This window comes from Bubalus bubalis, chromosome 19, assembly GCF_019923935.1.
Source record: "Bubalus bubalis isolate 160015118507 breed Murrah chromosome 19, NDDB_SH_1, whole genome shotgun sequence".
In the NCBI taxonomy this organism is placed as follows: domain Eukaryota; kingdom Metazoa; phylum Chordata; class Mammalia; order Artiodactyla; family Bovidae; genus Bubalus; species Bubalus bubalis.
Genome location: NC_059175.1, coordinates 36,876,736 through 36,892,879, shown reverse-complemented (window position 1 = coordinate 36,892,879; position 16,144 = coordinate 36,876,736). Strand labels below are relative to the sequence as shown.

Here is a 16,144-nt window from a genome sequence, read left to right as displayed (position 1 = left end):
GACAATTTCAAGCCAAATATGACGTGACAGGCTGTGTCAGAAAATAAACTCCAGATACCTTTGAGCAGGGGTTGGCTGGTCTGCTCAGCCACCTCACTTTTGTCAGCAGCTCTGGATTACCAAGAGCTCAGAAAAAAGAAGTCATCAGGAAAAGTAGGGAACACAGTGGAGACTCTAGGCCCAAGAATTAGGACTTCTGAATAACAAAGGAAAAGTGCCCAAAGCAGGGAAACCCTGTGATTTAATTTTAACTCGTCAGACTCCAGAAGTTTGTTCGTATTTTAAAACCTGACGTATATACCATGTGCAGACTTACTTGGTTAAACGGAGATGTGCTTACCTGAACTAATTTAAACATTTCATCTTGGAGCATCTGCCTAACAGAATCGGGAGACTGTGATAACTGAGCCCTGGGTTCATTTCTCTGGGTTGGCTGAGCTGTTGGTCCAGGTGTTTGTGAAGCCACTGTGACTCCATTTGACGCCAAAGGTGGAGCTGAGGAAGATTTATCTTTACATGCAGAGACTGGAGTACTATGTGGAAGCATATAAATAAAAAGCACACATTAATCAAGAAAAAAAAAACACATTAGGTGTTTATGAGCTGAGTATTTTGATCCTACTTTTTTATTCTATTTTAAAAGCTTTCTGGAAGTTTTCAGGAAATTTAAACCTTTCTAAAGCCTATCTCACTGTATCCCTCAGCCCCCAGACACATTTGTCATCAGCAGAGCTGTTCATCCGAATGCCATAACTAAGGCACATGTGATGTCTGGCCAGCCATGGACCCGGCCTATGGTGTTATAATGCCCAGGACAGCTCACACATTTATTTTACTTGCCTGGTCCCTGTAGGCATCTGAGTTTGAGACCTGTGCAATCGTTCTGATTAGCTGGACAGATGATGTCATTTGGCTTAGGAATATACTTCTTGGATTAAATTTAAAGATCCAGAGTGGATTTAAGAAAACTGTGGAAAGTATGGGTTAAGAAATATGTTTAATTCTGGGCTTCCCTGGTGGCTCAGTGGTAAAGAATCCACTTGCCAATGCAGGAGACACAGGTTCGAACCCTGACCCAGGAAGATTCCACATACCACGGAGCAACTGTGCCCGTGTGCCACATCCATCGAGCCTGTGCTCGAGAGCCTGGGAACCATAGCTTCCAAGCGCGTGTGCCCTAGAGCCTGTGAAGTCAGCGCGATGAGAAGCCTGAGCGTCACAACCAAAGACTAGTCCCCACTTGCTGCATCTAGAGGAAAGTTCGCACAGCAACAAAGAACCAGCACGGCCAAAAATAAATAAATGTATTTCTAAAAATATGTTTAATTCTAACATGGGTAGGGCAAACTCCTGCTGTTCTTCAATAAATGTGAACCAATAGTATTGTGAGTATTTCATTTCCAAACAAATCAGAGAGTTTACATTAATAACTAAATCCTAACAAAAAATGCTTATTTAGAAATCAAAATTAAAAGTCAAAGTAAGTTTTTGTTTTAATAAAATGATTGTTTGAGGATGATTCCTTAAAACACAGGAGGTATTCAATATTTTATAAGCAAATCAATTTAGGGAGCAGGTACTATCATGTCCAAATGAACTGATCACTGTCTCTAAAAAGAAAATAACATATTAAACTGTGTTTAGATTTATTTGGATTTACACTCATTCCCTTTCAGCAATAATATGAGCCTTTTTATTAAGCATGTGCTCGATAACAGAATTCTATTTGGGAGATCCATGAAGAACAGACATTACAACTTACTTGCCTGTTTTAACACAACTTTATCGGCCATTGCTTTTTAGTAAGTAGCAAGGAGATAAATTTTAATTATGGAGAATTTTTCTAAAGCAAATTTATGCTGTATCATTCTCTGATTTCAACACCATTTATACACTTCAACCATTGGAAAAGAAATTCAAAAGATAGAACTGGATGACTATTCTCTGAGAGAATTAAAGGCATTTGATATTTCATGAGAAATCTGCTAAAGGCTGAACATGAGCAAGAACTACCTCTTTCAATAACATACCCATGACTTCTCTTTTTCGGAAGAGACTTGTTCTAAAATAGTTCCTGCATATCTTTAAAACACAACTGTTACAGGAAAATCTTTCAATGAGAAACGTAAAGTTGTCAGAAATGGATACCTATTTTGATCTTTCAAAGCGTAATGTTGATTTCATTTTACTTAGTTTTTGGTCAAGATGTTTAGTAATTGTTTCAAAATGGTAAAGCAGGCAAAGTTTTTTTCTCTTTTCTATTTGTAATTATATCAGAATGGTACAGTATGCAAAAATGCTTACCTAGAAACTTCTGAATTTGTATCTATACAAAATGAATGAGAAATGATGTGTTCAAGATCTGTAGAGGCTTCGATCATACTGTAATTAAAGATTAATAATCAATTAGGAAGATACTCTTCACATTATCTAAGATACAGGTGATCTAAGGCTCAGCCATCTAAGAGTCTAAACATCCTCTAATCCTCTGTAATGCTTAGCTCATAATTACAATCTATTTACATTTGTCTCCATAGCAATAGTAAGAGATTCAAATAAAAGCAAAGAATTTGTCTGGATGGCTTTAATACATGACTTGAACATTATTAAATTCTGTCATATTAAATTCTATCATATTCTGTTTGGCAACAGAAATAATATAATCCAAAATGAGTGGAAATGAATTTAGCTGGGACCTCAAACTTCACCTGGGAAGAAGCAGACACTTCGCTCAGAACACTACAGAGCCCATTATCACATCTGAAACTGCAATGACTAGTTTTTTATTAACAGAAACATTTATATTACTTGTAAAGACACAGGACATTAAATATATTCTTTTATTAATTATTCACAGACAGCCTGAACAAAATTTGTACATAAGAGAAAGAGAATTTAACTGAATTGCCTTCCTTAGTCAAAGTAATTCTAAAAATTCAAAACTTCAAAAATCCTAACAATTAAGAAATCACGCCCAAACTGCAACATATGAAAACTTGTCTTCAGCTATCCTTGAAGCAATAATAAGCTAGCAAGCAGAGAATGTGTCCACTGAAGCCCCGTGGACAGTGTGCAATGATCATACCACAATAGTGAAAGATCATACATATATGTTTTGACTACTATGATTCTTTACTTTTACCCAATAAAAATGAAACTAGTAGGGACAGGGAGGGCCTTAATTAGCAGGTGAATAAACTCTGGGTATTTCTAGCTATATTTTAAGACTGATAGTGATAGGAGAACAAAAGGTCTTTTAGACGTTATTATTTACCTCACTCTATCAAAATTGAGAAGTATTAAAAAAAAATTGAGAAGTATAACATTTACTAAAAATCATCATTACCATTGCTATTAAACTGAAGTTACCATTTCACCAGGAACACAGTATCACTGTAAAACATATACTGTCAATTATGAGGAAAAAGACTCCTCTTCATCACGTGAATCCCAGGTGAGCCCTGAAAGCCCCCCAGACTTGTCCCCCTTACCCCTTCTGTTCAGTTGATTCTTCCTCCATACACGTCTCCTGTGGTTCTTCCCTTGGACACTGAGCCTCTCCTGTGGAATGCTGCTAAAATTAATAGTACCCAAAAAAGAAAAGAGGGGAAACAGGTATTGTTGTCTGTGGTATCTTGGGTTTCACATTAGTCACTCGCCTGAACAAAAACAGTCTGAAAGCAAGTGAGAAAGCAAACAATGAAGTATCCTCCCGGCCCTGCTCTGACCAGATCTTCATCCTGTGATCCTCAAGCCCAGCACCTCAAGCTGCTGAGTGTATGAAACTGCAAAGACAAATGATGCCACTAGAAATCATTTACAATGTATTTATGACGTATCTGTAAATTACACACACATTACTACCTAAGTACAACGGAACTTTGAACTTGGGTTTGCACTGCGTAGGTACACTGATATGCAGATTTGTTTTTTCCAATAAATACATTACTACACAATCTGGGGGTTGGCTGAATCCACACCAGGCCCAGGAACCAATCCTCTGTGAACACTAAGGGATGGCTGGACGTGCATTCTTGACTGCAGGGAGGGGGGGTCGAAGCCCCTAAATGCCATGTTGTTTAAGGGCCAACTGTACACTGTGAAAACAACTAGAAAATGAGAAAAAAAAAAAAACACTAATCCCTCTTAAAGGAATTGTTTCAATAATTAGAAATGTCTGTGTCTTACCTGGAAATCTAGTGTATAGTGTTTTGAGAAAACAAATAATACATAAAAGTGCATGTATGCGCAAAAGCTGCACACTACTGATGAACTTATACATTCTGAATAAGGAACACCTGCAGCACTCTTGGCTAAATTAATTTACTACAGCAATTTATGAAATTAACACTTCATTACCTGAAAGTATTAGATCTTACTAGTAACACAATTTCTGTGAAAGAAAAATGCTGCATGGCTATACTTTACGATTCACAGTATACTTTTAAGAGACAATAGCCTTGGTTGGGTATACTGAATAAAACACTATAGTGTTACCATAGTATGATTTGAGTAACTTTATATTTACAAAGACTTCCCAGTAACTCAGTGGTAAAGAATCTGTCTGCCAACACAGGAGACATGGGTTCAATCCCTGGGTTGGGAAGATCCCCTGGAGAAGGAAATGGCAACCCATTCCAGTATTCTTGCCTGGGAAATTCCATGGATGGTTGAGCCTGGTGGGCTGCAGTCCACAGGGTCACAAAAGAGTCAGACACAACTGAGCAACTAAAAAACAACAACAACAATCCATATTTACACACTTACCTTTTCTAAATGCTGTGGTAAGGTCTGCATCTGCATGTAAATGGCAATATTGGGACTTTCAACAGGTTCTTTGGCAAACATTTTGGCATCCTCTATGGGGAAACAAGAGGAAAGAAAACATGGACCTTTTGAAAGTTAATCAATTTACTGTTCAGAAGGTTCAGGAATATTACAGGAAACATGATGGCAGAAACATTTCCTATCCTCCTTACAAAAATATTTTTTAACACCTAGAGACAAACCCTCTTCACCAAGTGAGTCCAGACACACCTTGAAAGGGCTTATATCAGTGTGTATAATTCCATATAAAGCTCTGAGAGTTGCTGTTTTAAAGAAGCCTGCCAAGGAAAGGTTCACAGAATTGGTTCACAGAAATGAAGAGACTCAAAATAATTAACACAGCAAGGCAAAAGACTCCAAACTCAGGTTACGAGTTAATATGCTTAACATTTCAAAAATATTAAATTCTCTTTAAACAACTGGATTTAGGCTATTTTATAAACATGCCAATTTAGATATAAGATTAAGTTATCTCATAATCATTCACCCTATCAAATCAGTAAGGTCAAACAAAAAGATTAGCTAAATAAACTGACCTTCATGGTCTGATGGGTATACATCCATTTCCTCCTGTGTAAATGCTTCTACTTCTAAAAGAGCCTCATCGATATCTACAAATTCTTTTTCAGTGTCATCAGTGACAGAAATAATCTCATCTTTGGTTCCTTTTATTTCAGGATTTTTTACATCTGTTGGCATTCTATTGACAAAAATGAAGCAGCTAAAATCGTAACTCATACTTGGGAACAAAGAGTTTGCTTTCAATGGATTCAGTTAATTGAAAAACAAACTAAGCTTTCATACTTATGAGGTCTTTGTTTTAACCACATATGGCACATAGCAGAATATCAATAAAAGGTTAAAATGAAGAATAAAAAGTGAATTTAAAAAGGTTCAATGAATAACTGAATATCCCATTTTTATTTACTCAGATTAGAATAATTTCAGCTTATCTAAATTTCCCATTCTCATAAAGGAATCTTCCTGCTACCAAGCCTTCATTCAGCTTTAGTATTCAAGGATATATTCCTCATAGTGCTACATATTAAATAAAAACACAGGAAGTCAATGAACATAATAAAGGAATCTCTTGGGATGAATTTGCTCCTGTCTCAGAAGATATATGCTAAACATGGAAAGAAACAAAATTTGTAACGTATTATTAAAATATTTCAGAAAGCACTCCTTGCTGCTTCTCTAGTTCAAAGAAATGCTTGTTTCCGTAACTTTCAAGGGTTCAATTCTCCTTCAAGACCAAACATCATCAAACAAGGTACCTATAATCAGCAACTTACTTCCAGATACTTTGACAGGATTCATTTTGGTCATTTATTTCCTCAGTCCCACCTTGAGTGGATACTGCAACAGAACAGCCAGCATCTGTTTTACAATCACTCTCTATACTGGGTCCATTCTGAGGCCCAGGGGAATTATTCTCTAGCACCTAGAACAAACCATTTATAGTACTTAATATTCATTACTGAATCCCTTACTTTTCATTATATTTTTAGATTATTAATACTTTCTACAGAACTTCTGAGTAAGTCTCTTACTCATTTATCGAGTATTCATTGCATTTCTCATACTCAGTTCTGATGCTAAAGCAATGGCTAACTCATTATTCCACCTAGAAAAAACAAGCTTGACTACCTTGAGTATTCAAAAGAGATCAGCCTTACAAACTTGAAAGGTATATCACCAATGTTTTCAGGTCATAGGACAACAGAAATAAAAATGTAAAGTTGCTTTCATTTCACTTTCTTTACTATTATAAAGACATTTAGTAATAATATAAATGTAATAACCACTTGTAATATCACTTAAAATTATCTCTCTTTTTATTTTGGCCATGCCATATAGCTTGCAGAATCTCAGTTCCCTGAACAGGGACTGAAGTGGGGTCATGCCATGGGCAGTGCCAAATTCTAACCACTAGTCCACCACAAAACTCCTTCTTTTTCTTTTTTATAAACACACATGGAACCTCAAAATCTCACAGCCTCTCTGAAAATACTTTAACCTTAATAAATCATTTCTAAGAATTAAACTGCTACTGCTACTGCTAAGTCATTTCAGTGGTGTCCGACTCTGTGCAACCCCATAGGCGGCAGCCCACCAGGCTCCTCCGTCCCTGGGATTCTCCAGGCAAGAATACTGGGCTGGGGTGCCATTGCCTTCTCCGAAGAATTAAAGGAACTACTTTAAAAAATTAGGTGATAAAGATTATAATTAGCATTATCATCAATTCTGTTGCTTATTGATTCTTTATTAGGTAGGGAAGTACAAATACAGTTTCAATCTAAAATAAGAATTCTAATTTGTATCTAATCATAAGCAATTCAAGCATTTACCTTCATGATGGCATTTTTTGCCTCATATGTAGCAAAATAGGGTTGTTCCAAAAGCCACAGTGACGTAAGAACGGCGGCTGTCGAGGTCTTTACACGAATGACAGGACTGTACTCACAGGACGGCCCGGTGAGTCCAGAGTCGCAGAGCAGCCTTTTATCAGACCATCTTATCATCCATTCCAGAAGCCTTCTTGTACTGCCACACATGTTATTTAGTGCTACAGGAAGATCTTCTTGTGGGTTAATATCACTGCACTGAATTGCTTTGAAAGCACATCTTCTAGTTTCAGTGGATTGGGGAATGCACACACTATGGTTTGACAGTCTCTGTATTAAAGTTTTCTCTGCATTGTCATCTGGTATTCTATAAACTGACTTCTGTTTTAAACCGAACAACCCACTCTTCCCTTCATTTCTATTGACTTCATTCAGAGGGTTATCGGAAAAATGCCTGATCCCTTGATTAGCTAGTACGGAAGCTGAAAGTGACTGGTTTTCTGATTTTTCACACTCATCTGACTCAGGAGCAACAACAAAGCAGGAGCCGGCTCTGAACACATTCTGGCTTTTGGTTCTGCTGTGACGTCGTTTTAATGTTGTATGTACATCAAAAAGTAAAGAATTAAGTTCACGTTCTCTAAGATGTCCAGAAAAACTAGTTAGAAATGGAATGCCAGCATCCTTGGAACCAAGTAGGTCTCTTTCAAGAACATAACTCAAGAAGAGTTCAAGGAATTTAATATATTCGTCATCATCACGTTCAAATTCCCAAACACCTATTACAGGAAGTGCATTTTCACAATCTTCTTTTCTTTTAGGGTTTTCCTTTTGATTATATATTTTCTTTTTACCTTTGGGCTTACCAGTCAATGTTAATTCCATGTGATTTGGGGCACTTCTGTAGCAAAATTAAGTTTGAAAAGACAAATTAAAGATCATTTAATCACTAAAACTGATTGACAATAAAGACTCTCTCCACTGTTTAAGTCATACCTATCATTTTTTAATGCCTTGACTACCTGTCTTGCAAATGAGGGAGCTGGACTAAATGATCTCTAAACACTTGTTAGAACTGAGCATTCAGAGTCCAAAAAATATAACAGTAATATCAAAAGAGAAATCTGATATTAAAAAAGACTAAAATGTGTTCAAAGAAATTTCACTATAAAAAAAAGACTTTTTCTGGGCAAAAAAAAAAAAAAAAAAGGTCCTCTAAGAGGTCAGAATTTAGGAATACAAAATCAATAACAATCACAAGCCACCAATACACATCTTTATGGTTTCCAGTTTCTCTCTTGCATCTGTCCCTTTCAGCTTCCCTGTGTGATGAGCAAGGAGCAGGACTGCTCTCAGGATTCTTTGGCACACAAAAGCCAGGTATTTTTTCTAAACACTTTCTGCTGCTATGAAACCTGTTGGGCAGGGACCTAACCATAATTACTCTTTTTTTTTTTCATAGTTACTCTTAAATCTGTTTCTTTTCCACATGGTTCTTAGGGGAGAACACAGATCCCTAGTTCCCTCAATAAAATAAATAAAGGTTCCAGTTAGGCACCTGGGCTGAAGCCACCATACCTCTTCCTATTAAGACTGCATAGCAAGCAGCCTCCGAGTGTTCCTGTGCTAACACTGCAGCTGTCTGGTGGAGCAAGCACACCATTTGTGTTACTGCTAGCTACCATCTAAGCAGATGTTTGAAGTAGACACTATTTCACCTAAACAAGATAAGATTGACTATATAGCCCTTCAGTCATGAGATGGATAAATTGCATTGTAGATACTGGAATTATAAAGGAAAAAAATCTGTTTAAATCAAAGTAAAAGAGGTTAAAATGATAAGCAAGAATTTCTTGACAATTTATAGACAAGCTTCAAAGACGAATGTGTTAAAAAAAAAAAAAAAAAAAGGATGTTCAAATTCTTGCCATGAAAACCCTAAGAACAATGGAGTGGGTTGCCATTTCCTTCTCCAGGGGATCTTCCCAACCCAGGAATCAAACCCAAGACTCCTGCATTGCAGGCGGATCCTTTACTGAGTGAGCCACCAGGGAAGCCCCTAAAAACAATATAGCTAACCAAATAACTCTAAACTATTTAGGTCTAAGATTACTAAAAGAACGAAAAGTCCTCCAGTAAACTCTAGAATTTCATCTACTCATTTTATTTTATACCTTCAGATGGCAAAATCATTTAGTATCTCAGTAATACTTTAAGTGGATTTTCAAATGTAAGGTCTCATTTTACACTTCTGACATTCCTGTGAGTACAGCACTTCTCATTCATTGTTAATAATACAGTCAGTGAGGTTGCTGGGAGTAGAAGTCAGGTCAGCAGTTGCATGAAAATACTTTTTTTCCCAAAGGAAGTGAATGCTTTCTACTCAAAGATCTCAGTTGTACCTGTGACAGAAATGTCTCCTGCTTTTTTCTTCAGCTGACAAAGTTTCTGAGAGGGTATCGGCCGTATCTGCATCACTGTGGGCCAGAGAACTGCCCAGTTCTGTGAGTGTGCTCTTGCTCAGACTCGTTCCCAAGGAAAACCTGTCAGAACCTGCAACCTCAGCTGGCTTTTCTTCTTCAACTGGCTCCCATAAATTCATTTCAAAAGAACCTATATTTCTCTGCACACGTTTTAGAGCCTTCACCCTCACTTTATGGATAGAATGCATGATAACAGACATCATCTCCTCTGTTTGGGGACCTAGAAAGAAAAGAACAAAAGGCCTTAAAGTTCATTAAAATATTTCAACTCAAGACATAAGGGGATCCAACTCTGGTCCCCTGCTGGGAACATGAAATCTAACTGAGGGCTTAGTTCACAGTCTTATAGATGATGCCTTCTTCAATATTTGTTAGAAAGTTATGGTCCATAATTTTAAGGTAGAACTTCAGAAGCTAGAAAAAGTCCATTAAAGAAGAATAAATGGGACTCCACAAAAAAGTATGCCCTGGAAAATGAAAATGTTAGAAGTAATTTATTTCAAAAATCAGATAATTATAAAAAGAATCAGTAACATTTTTCTCATTGCCGCACAGCAGCAAAAAAGAGAAAATAAGTACATTTTTATCCAAAGAACAAAAACACCTATTTGACTTCAGGTAACAAGAACCGGTCTATGGAATTGCAACAGTCAGATGCGACTTAGCCTTAGCAACTAAGCCATAAACCATACAACAAGAAACCACAGGAAGGGGAGTTTTTCAAGACTGCCTACAGAAAACTTTAACACATAAACAAGACATTTTAGAGATTTCAAAAATGTCTTAAAAATATAAATCACAAACAGAGTTTAAGTATAGTAATGCAATGCCCAAGCATAGGCTATTACTAGACTTAAATGACTATAGTTCTACAGAGAGCAATTTGAATTCTTTAAAAATGTCCACACATTATGAATTTACAGAAATAGCTCATTTATTGTACTTCACAGATACTCTAATTTGTAAAAAAAAATTGTAGGTGAAGGTTTGGGGCAATCCTTCATCAAGCAAGTCTATTGGCAGAATTTTTCCAACAGCATTTACTCACTTCATGTCTCTGTGTCACGTTTTGCTAGTTCTCACAGTGCTTCAAACTTTTTCATTAAGATGCTATTTGTTATGGTGATCTGTGATCAGTGATCTTTAACATTATTATTGCAAAAAGATTATGATTCACAATTATGATTATGACTCAGATAATGGTTAGCATGTTTTAGTAATAAGGTATTTTTTAATTAAAGTTTTACATTAATATATTGTCTTTTTTTAGGGCACACTTAATAGACTATAGTATACTGTCAACATAACTTTTATACACATTAGGACCAAAAATATAAATGTGACTTGCTTTACTGCACTATTCATTTTATTAAGGTGGTCTGGAACCAAAGGTATAGTATCTCCAAGGTGTGCCTGTGCTTAATGCCATTGACTGCACATTTAAAAACATTAAATTTGATATTGTTTACACTTTTCTACAATAAAAAATTTTCCAAAGGTCATCTTGAATGCAAATAACTGTAAATTAGAAGCATAAATAACTGTTAAAAGGAAAAAACTAGTTTTCAATCAAATATCTGCATTTTATATATATATATACACACGAAACGTTATATACTCATTTTATATATTTTATCTTGCTTAATCCTCTTTCAATATACATTCATAACACAGGTATTAATATACTCATTTTACAAATAAGGAAAAGAGGCTCAGAGATGCTGAGCAACTTGCCTATGGTCACACAGTTACTAACTGAGAGGCATGACATGAAGTCAGTTTTGCATGATTCCAAAACAACAGAATTGGTGATAGTGTAATAAGGAAGTACTTCTGCCTTCCCATACTCTTCATCTCGAAAGAGAAACACATAAAAACATAAGCATGAAAAAAGAAATGCTTTCAAAACAAAATGCAAATCTTCAGCAATTTATCAGATGCCTAAGAAATGACAAAAATTACCTTTCACAACACAGTGTCTGAGTCTCTGCTGAAGAGAGTGGTATTTTTCTCTTAAAGAAACTCTTACGTCCTCAGGATTGGGAAATGCCTTCACAAAAATTTCTGCTACCTTCAGAAAAATTTTAAAATGTGTTTTATAAGCAACATCATTCTTAATTAAAACAAAATTAAAATTCTTTAAAGTCTCTGATTCTGATTTAATTTATTTTCACCTACCTTTCTGATTGGTGGCAGTTCTGCCATGAGGCTCAAAATCAGATCCTGAATAAGCTCTTCAATATTAGAAAACCGAGAGAAGGGCAACATTCTGTAAGCCCATTCCACCGCACTGAGACAGTGCTCAACAAGACAGGGGTCAAACTTTGCTTCAAGGTCCTATATGGATATTGAAAGGATCATTTGCTTTTTGCTTTACACAGACTATAATGATTTAATGATTTAACGGAATGTAGTAACAAATAGTAAAATATTCTATCAAGCAATAATTTCCCAAGTAATAGTTATGTATTTTTCTTACTCTTGTGCAGTTAATACCTTTTTTTCCTCCACATTTTCTCTTGCCTTCTGATACTGCCTGCAACTATAGGATAACTTATCACGGACATGCAGCATCCAACACAAAGCACAAAGCTCTCTGAAGCAACCTAAATCAAGAATGGAAATATGAGAGAAGGCTGTATGAGTATATACATTAATATTACAAAACGTCACCTCTGCTGGCTTGTTCCAAAATAAATGTTTTTATATTGTTGATTATACAAGAAACATGCTCATCCTCAATACTTTGTATAAAAGTTGTGGAGATCCTTACAGAATTTTTACACATATTATTCCGGAATATTTCATACACGTCAGTTACATGAAAATATTAAAAACACTATACAGTATAAAAACTACTCTATTTACTAGTAGTTTACTTGCTTTAAACTTATAGTATGTTGTGGATATTTTTCAAAGTCAATACATATAGCTCTACTTAATATTGTATTGTTAATTTATTTGAAAAATCATTTATTGATAGGCATTTAAGTTTAAAATTTTTCAGTACTAGAAATATAATTTCCAATACAAAACAATTTTTTATCAAAAGTAATACAAGTACACAAAAATATATAAAATTATACTATCTATACAGTTTTGCAACTATCCCTCTTCCCCCCCACCACCCAAAATAATGTATCTTGGATATATTTCCATGGTGGCAACATACACACACACTCTTTTCTTTATCAGTATAGTATTCCAGTATACATGGAACCGTCCCAAAATCAAATGCAAAATATATCATTATTAATATTTAGGCCTAATTTCCAAGCAAGCAGTTCATTCTGGACAAACCTATTGCTTTAATGGATGCTTCATCAAGCTTCTGGTCTCCAGCTGCTCCAGGTCGAAAGAATGCTACACCTCCTTTACAGTAATTAAGTAACGACTCAGGGAAAGGACTCAATGAAGGAAGGGACCCTTTCATGCGAATCTGTAAAGAAAGACAGAATATGTTAATTACCAGTCATATAAGTCAGTTTCTAAGGAAATTATATAACAACAAACAAGGCATGAAAGATAAACCATAAAGAATGGAAAACACAGCATTGTTCCTATACTATGTAAGAAAATGACACGGAAATCACTCATACTTACACAAACTTAGTGGACAAACTCAACAAATTCATTGGCTAAATCTTAAAAGAAAAAAAAGTTCTAACCAAATTAATCTCTCTTGTCATTCAGTTTTTACCTAAAAAGTTTTATAACTTAATGCTATTTATCCTGGCTTTCCCCAAAGAAGTAATAAAGAAAATTAAGTTTCTATGTGTGGAAAAAAAGGATATTTACATACATAACTTTAAAAAAAAGTTATGTATGTATATAACTAAAAAAAAAAGTGACAATTAGAGTCATCATATGGCAACTCCTGATAAAATAATAACTCTAGAAAGGATCAGTAGATGCCAAATTAGGTAAAATGTTGATGGACAGTGCATGGAACATGAGCCAGACTCACCGATTCATCTCGCTGTCCTGATAAGTGAAAGAAAAAAGACACAGGTGCCACACGATACGCTGCAACAGGGCAGCACACAGCACCACTAGCGAAGGACTGAATTCTAAGAAGATGTGAACCTGAGTCTAATCAAAACTGGCTACCCTGATGAGGAGAGATTAATTACTGGCTTGTAAGAAATAAAAGGAAAGAGGAACATGTTAAATGATGCTAAATGAAAAGATAACAGACAAATCCAACATATGGTTCAGAAACAATTCTCGAGTCTAACAAATCTAGGGAAAAAAAAAAAAAAAAGCCAAAGGAAACTGACAGAATAAAACAAAAAGGATCTAAGACACATAAATCTGGGAAGAAAAGAGTTAGCAGCAGGCTTGTAATCTATTTTCTCCCTCTACTGTTCACTTGCAGAAAGACATGATCTAGTCAAGTCCCCTTGTAAGCATGCTAAGCATGTCTTCTTGTCAAACAAATTAACGGTATTTACCAGAGGTAGAGAGTCTGTCTAGGCTGGTTATTAGAAATAAATTTAGAATATATAGATTTATGGATTATGACCCCATGAAAAAGACAAGCTATATAATTAAAAAGATATAAAAAGGAGATGTTAAATAACTGAAATAGCTCCCTTTTGTTCATGGTGTTAAACAAAGGCCAGGACACATTCTTCTGCAGTGAGAAAAGACTTGGAGCAGCGTATACAGTTCCATCTTTCCAGGTAGGTCAGTAGTATAGAAACTGCCTAACAACACAGGAGATGCGAGAGATGCAGGTTTGAGCCCTGGGCTGGGGAGATCTCCTGGAGTAGGAAATGGCAACCCATTCCAGTATTCTTGCCTGGAAAATTCCATGCGCGGAGGAGGCTGGTGGGCTACAGTCCTTGAGATCGCAGAGTCAGACACATCCGAGCACAGCACAGCAGCAACAGTGTGTGCAATTCCAGATTTCTCTACATTTCAACTGTACCTTCTGGCTACCTATATCCTTCAAATTATGGGTAAACTTTGATCCATGGATGAAAAACCTGTCTATACCAAAACTTACACATAAATGTTCATAGCAGCATTATTCATAATAGCCAAAGTGGAAGCAATCCAAGTATCCATCAATGGATGAACCGATAAAACAAAATGTTATATATCCATACAATGGAATGTTACTCAGCCACAAAAAGGAATAAAGTACTAATTGACACTACAATATTGATGAATCTTAAAACCATTAAGCTACGTGAAAGAAGCCAGTCACAAAAGGACATGTATTGTATGATTTTATATATATAAAATATCACAATAGGCCAATTCATAGAGACAACAGACTAACGGTTGCTTGGGGGAAGAAAAGGAAGTGGGAAATTCGTACTAATGTGTTTCTTTTTTGAGGTGATGAAAATATTCTGGAATTAAACAGTGGTGATGGTTGCACAACTCTGTGAATATACTAAAAACCAAGGCAGTGTACATGTTTAAAAGGTTAACTTTATGGAATACAAATTGCATATCAATTTTAAATTGGTAAAATCAGCTAAAACAAAGACTTTGGACTATATTAGTTTTCTATTATGGCCCTAACAAATTATCAGAAATTTTGTGGCTGAAACCAACACCAATTTACTATCTCACTGTTTTGGTGGATCAGAAGTCTAGGAAGAGCTCCACAGGGTCTCTGCTGAGTCTCACAAGGCCAAAGTAACAGCAGGACTGCCTCCCTTCTCAGAGGTTATGTTGTGCTTGTTTCATCGCTAAGTCATGTCTGGCTCTTTGCAACCCCATGGACTGCAGCACACCAGGCTTCCCTGTCCTCTACTACATCCCAGGGTTTGCTCAAACTCATGTCCACTGAGTCAGTAATACCATCCAAACACTGCATCCTCTGTCACCCTCTTCTCTTCCTGCCCTCAACCTTTCCCAGCATCAGGGTCTTTTCCAATGATTTGGCTCTTCACGTCAGGTGGCCAATGTACTAGAGCGTCAACTTCAGCATCAGTCCTTCCAATGAATATTCAGAGTTTATTTCCTCTAGGATTGACTGGTTTGATCTCCTTGCTGTCCAAGGGACTCTCAAGAGTCTTCTCTGGCACCACAATTCGAAAGCATCAATTTTTCAGCATTCAGCCTTCTTTTTGGTCCGACTCTCATATCCATACAGACATTAGTATGGGAAAAACTCTGGGAAAAACTTTGACTGTATGGAGCATTGTTGGCAAAGAGATGTCTCTGCTTTTCAATACTCCAAAGAGCAAGCATCTTTTAATTTCATGGCTACAGTCACCATTCACAGTGCTTTAGGAGCTCCCCAAAATAAAATCTGTCACTGTTTTCACTTTTTCCCCTTCTATTTGCCATGAAATGCTGGGACTGGATACCATGATCTTAGTTTTTTGAATGTTGAGTTTTAAGCCAGCTACTTCACTCTCCTCTTTCACCTTCATCGAGGCTCTTTGCTTTCTATATTAGAGTGGTATCATCTCATACCACTGATATTTCTCCTGGCAATCTTTATTCTAGCTTGTGATTCAT

The 16,144-nt window shown here is 36.2% G+C and overlaps 1 protein-coding gene across 8 annotated transcripts in view; it reads right to left on the bottom strand.

Annotated features, from left to right (window-relative positions):
• Positions 1-16,144, bottom strand: part of CPLANE1 (ciliogenesis and planar polarity effector 1) — a 115,718-nt gene that overhangs the window by 62,242 nt on the left and 37,332 nt on the right. For 7 of the 8 annotated variants that reach the window (XM_044932726.2, XM_025270597.3, XM_025270592.3 and 4 more), the window contains exons 21-32: positions 12,959-13,097; positions 12,155-12,264; positions 11,837-11,995; positions 11,621-11,729; positions 9,578-9,878; positions 7,179-8,076; positions 6,123-6,271; positions 5,364-5,527; positions 4,768-4,859; positions 3,492-3,574; positions 2,305-2,382; positions 341-533 (exon numbers count right to left, since the gene is read on the bottom strand). In XM_044932726.2, the coding sequence (XP_044788661.2) occupies positions 341-533; positions 2,305-2,382; positions 3,492-3,574; positions 4,768-4,859; positions 5,364-5,527; positions 6,123-6,271; positions 7,179-8,076; positions 9,578-9,878; positions 11,621-11,729; positions 11,837-11,995; positions 12,155-12,264; positions 12,959-13,097 (2,475 nt within the window). The remainder of the gene's footprint in view (positions 1-340; positions 534-2,304; positions 2,383-3,491; positions 3,575-4,767; positions 4,860-5,363; positions 5,528-6,122; positions 6,272-7,178; positions 8,077-9,577; positions 9,879-11,620; positions 11,730-11,836; positions 11,996-12,154; positions 12,265-12,958; positions 13,098-16,144) is intronic. The other variant, XM_025270593.3, reaches the window with a different exon arrangement.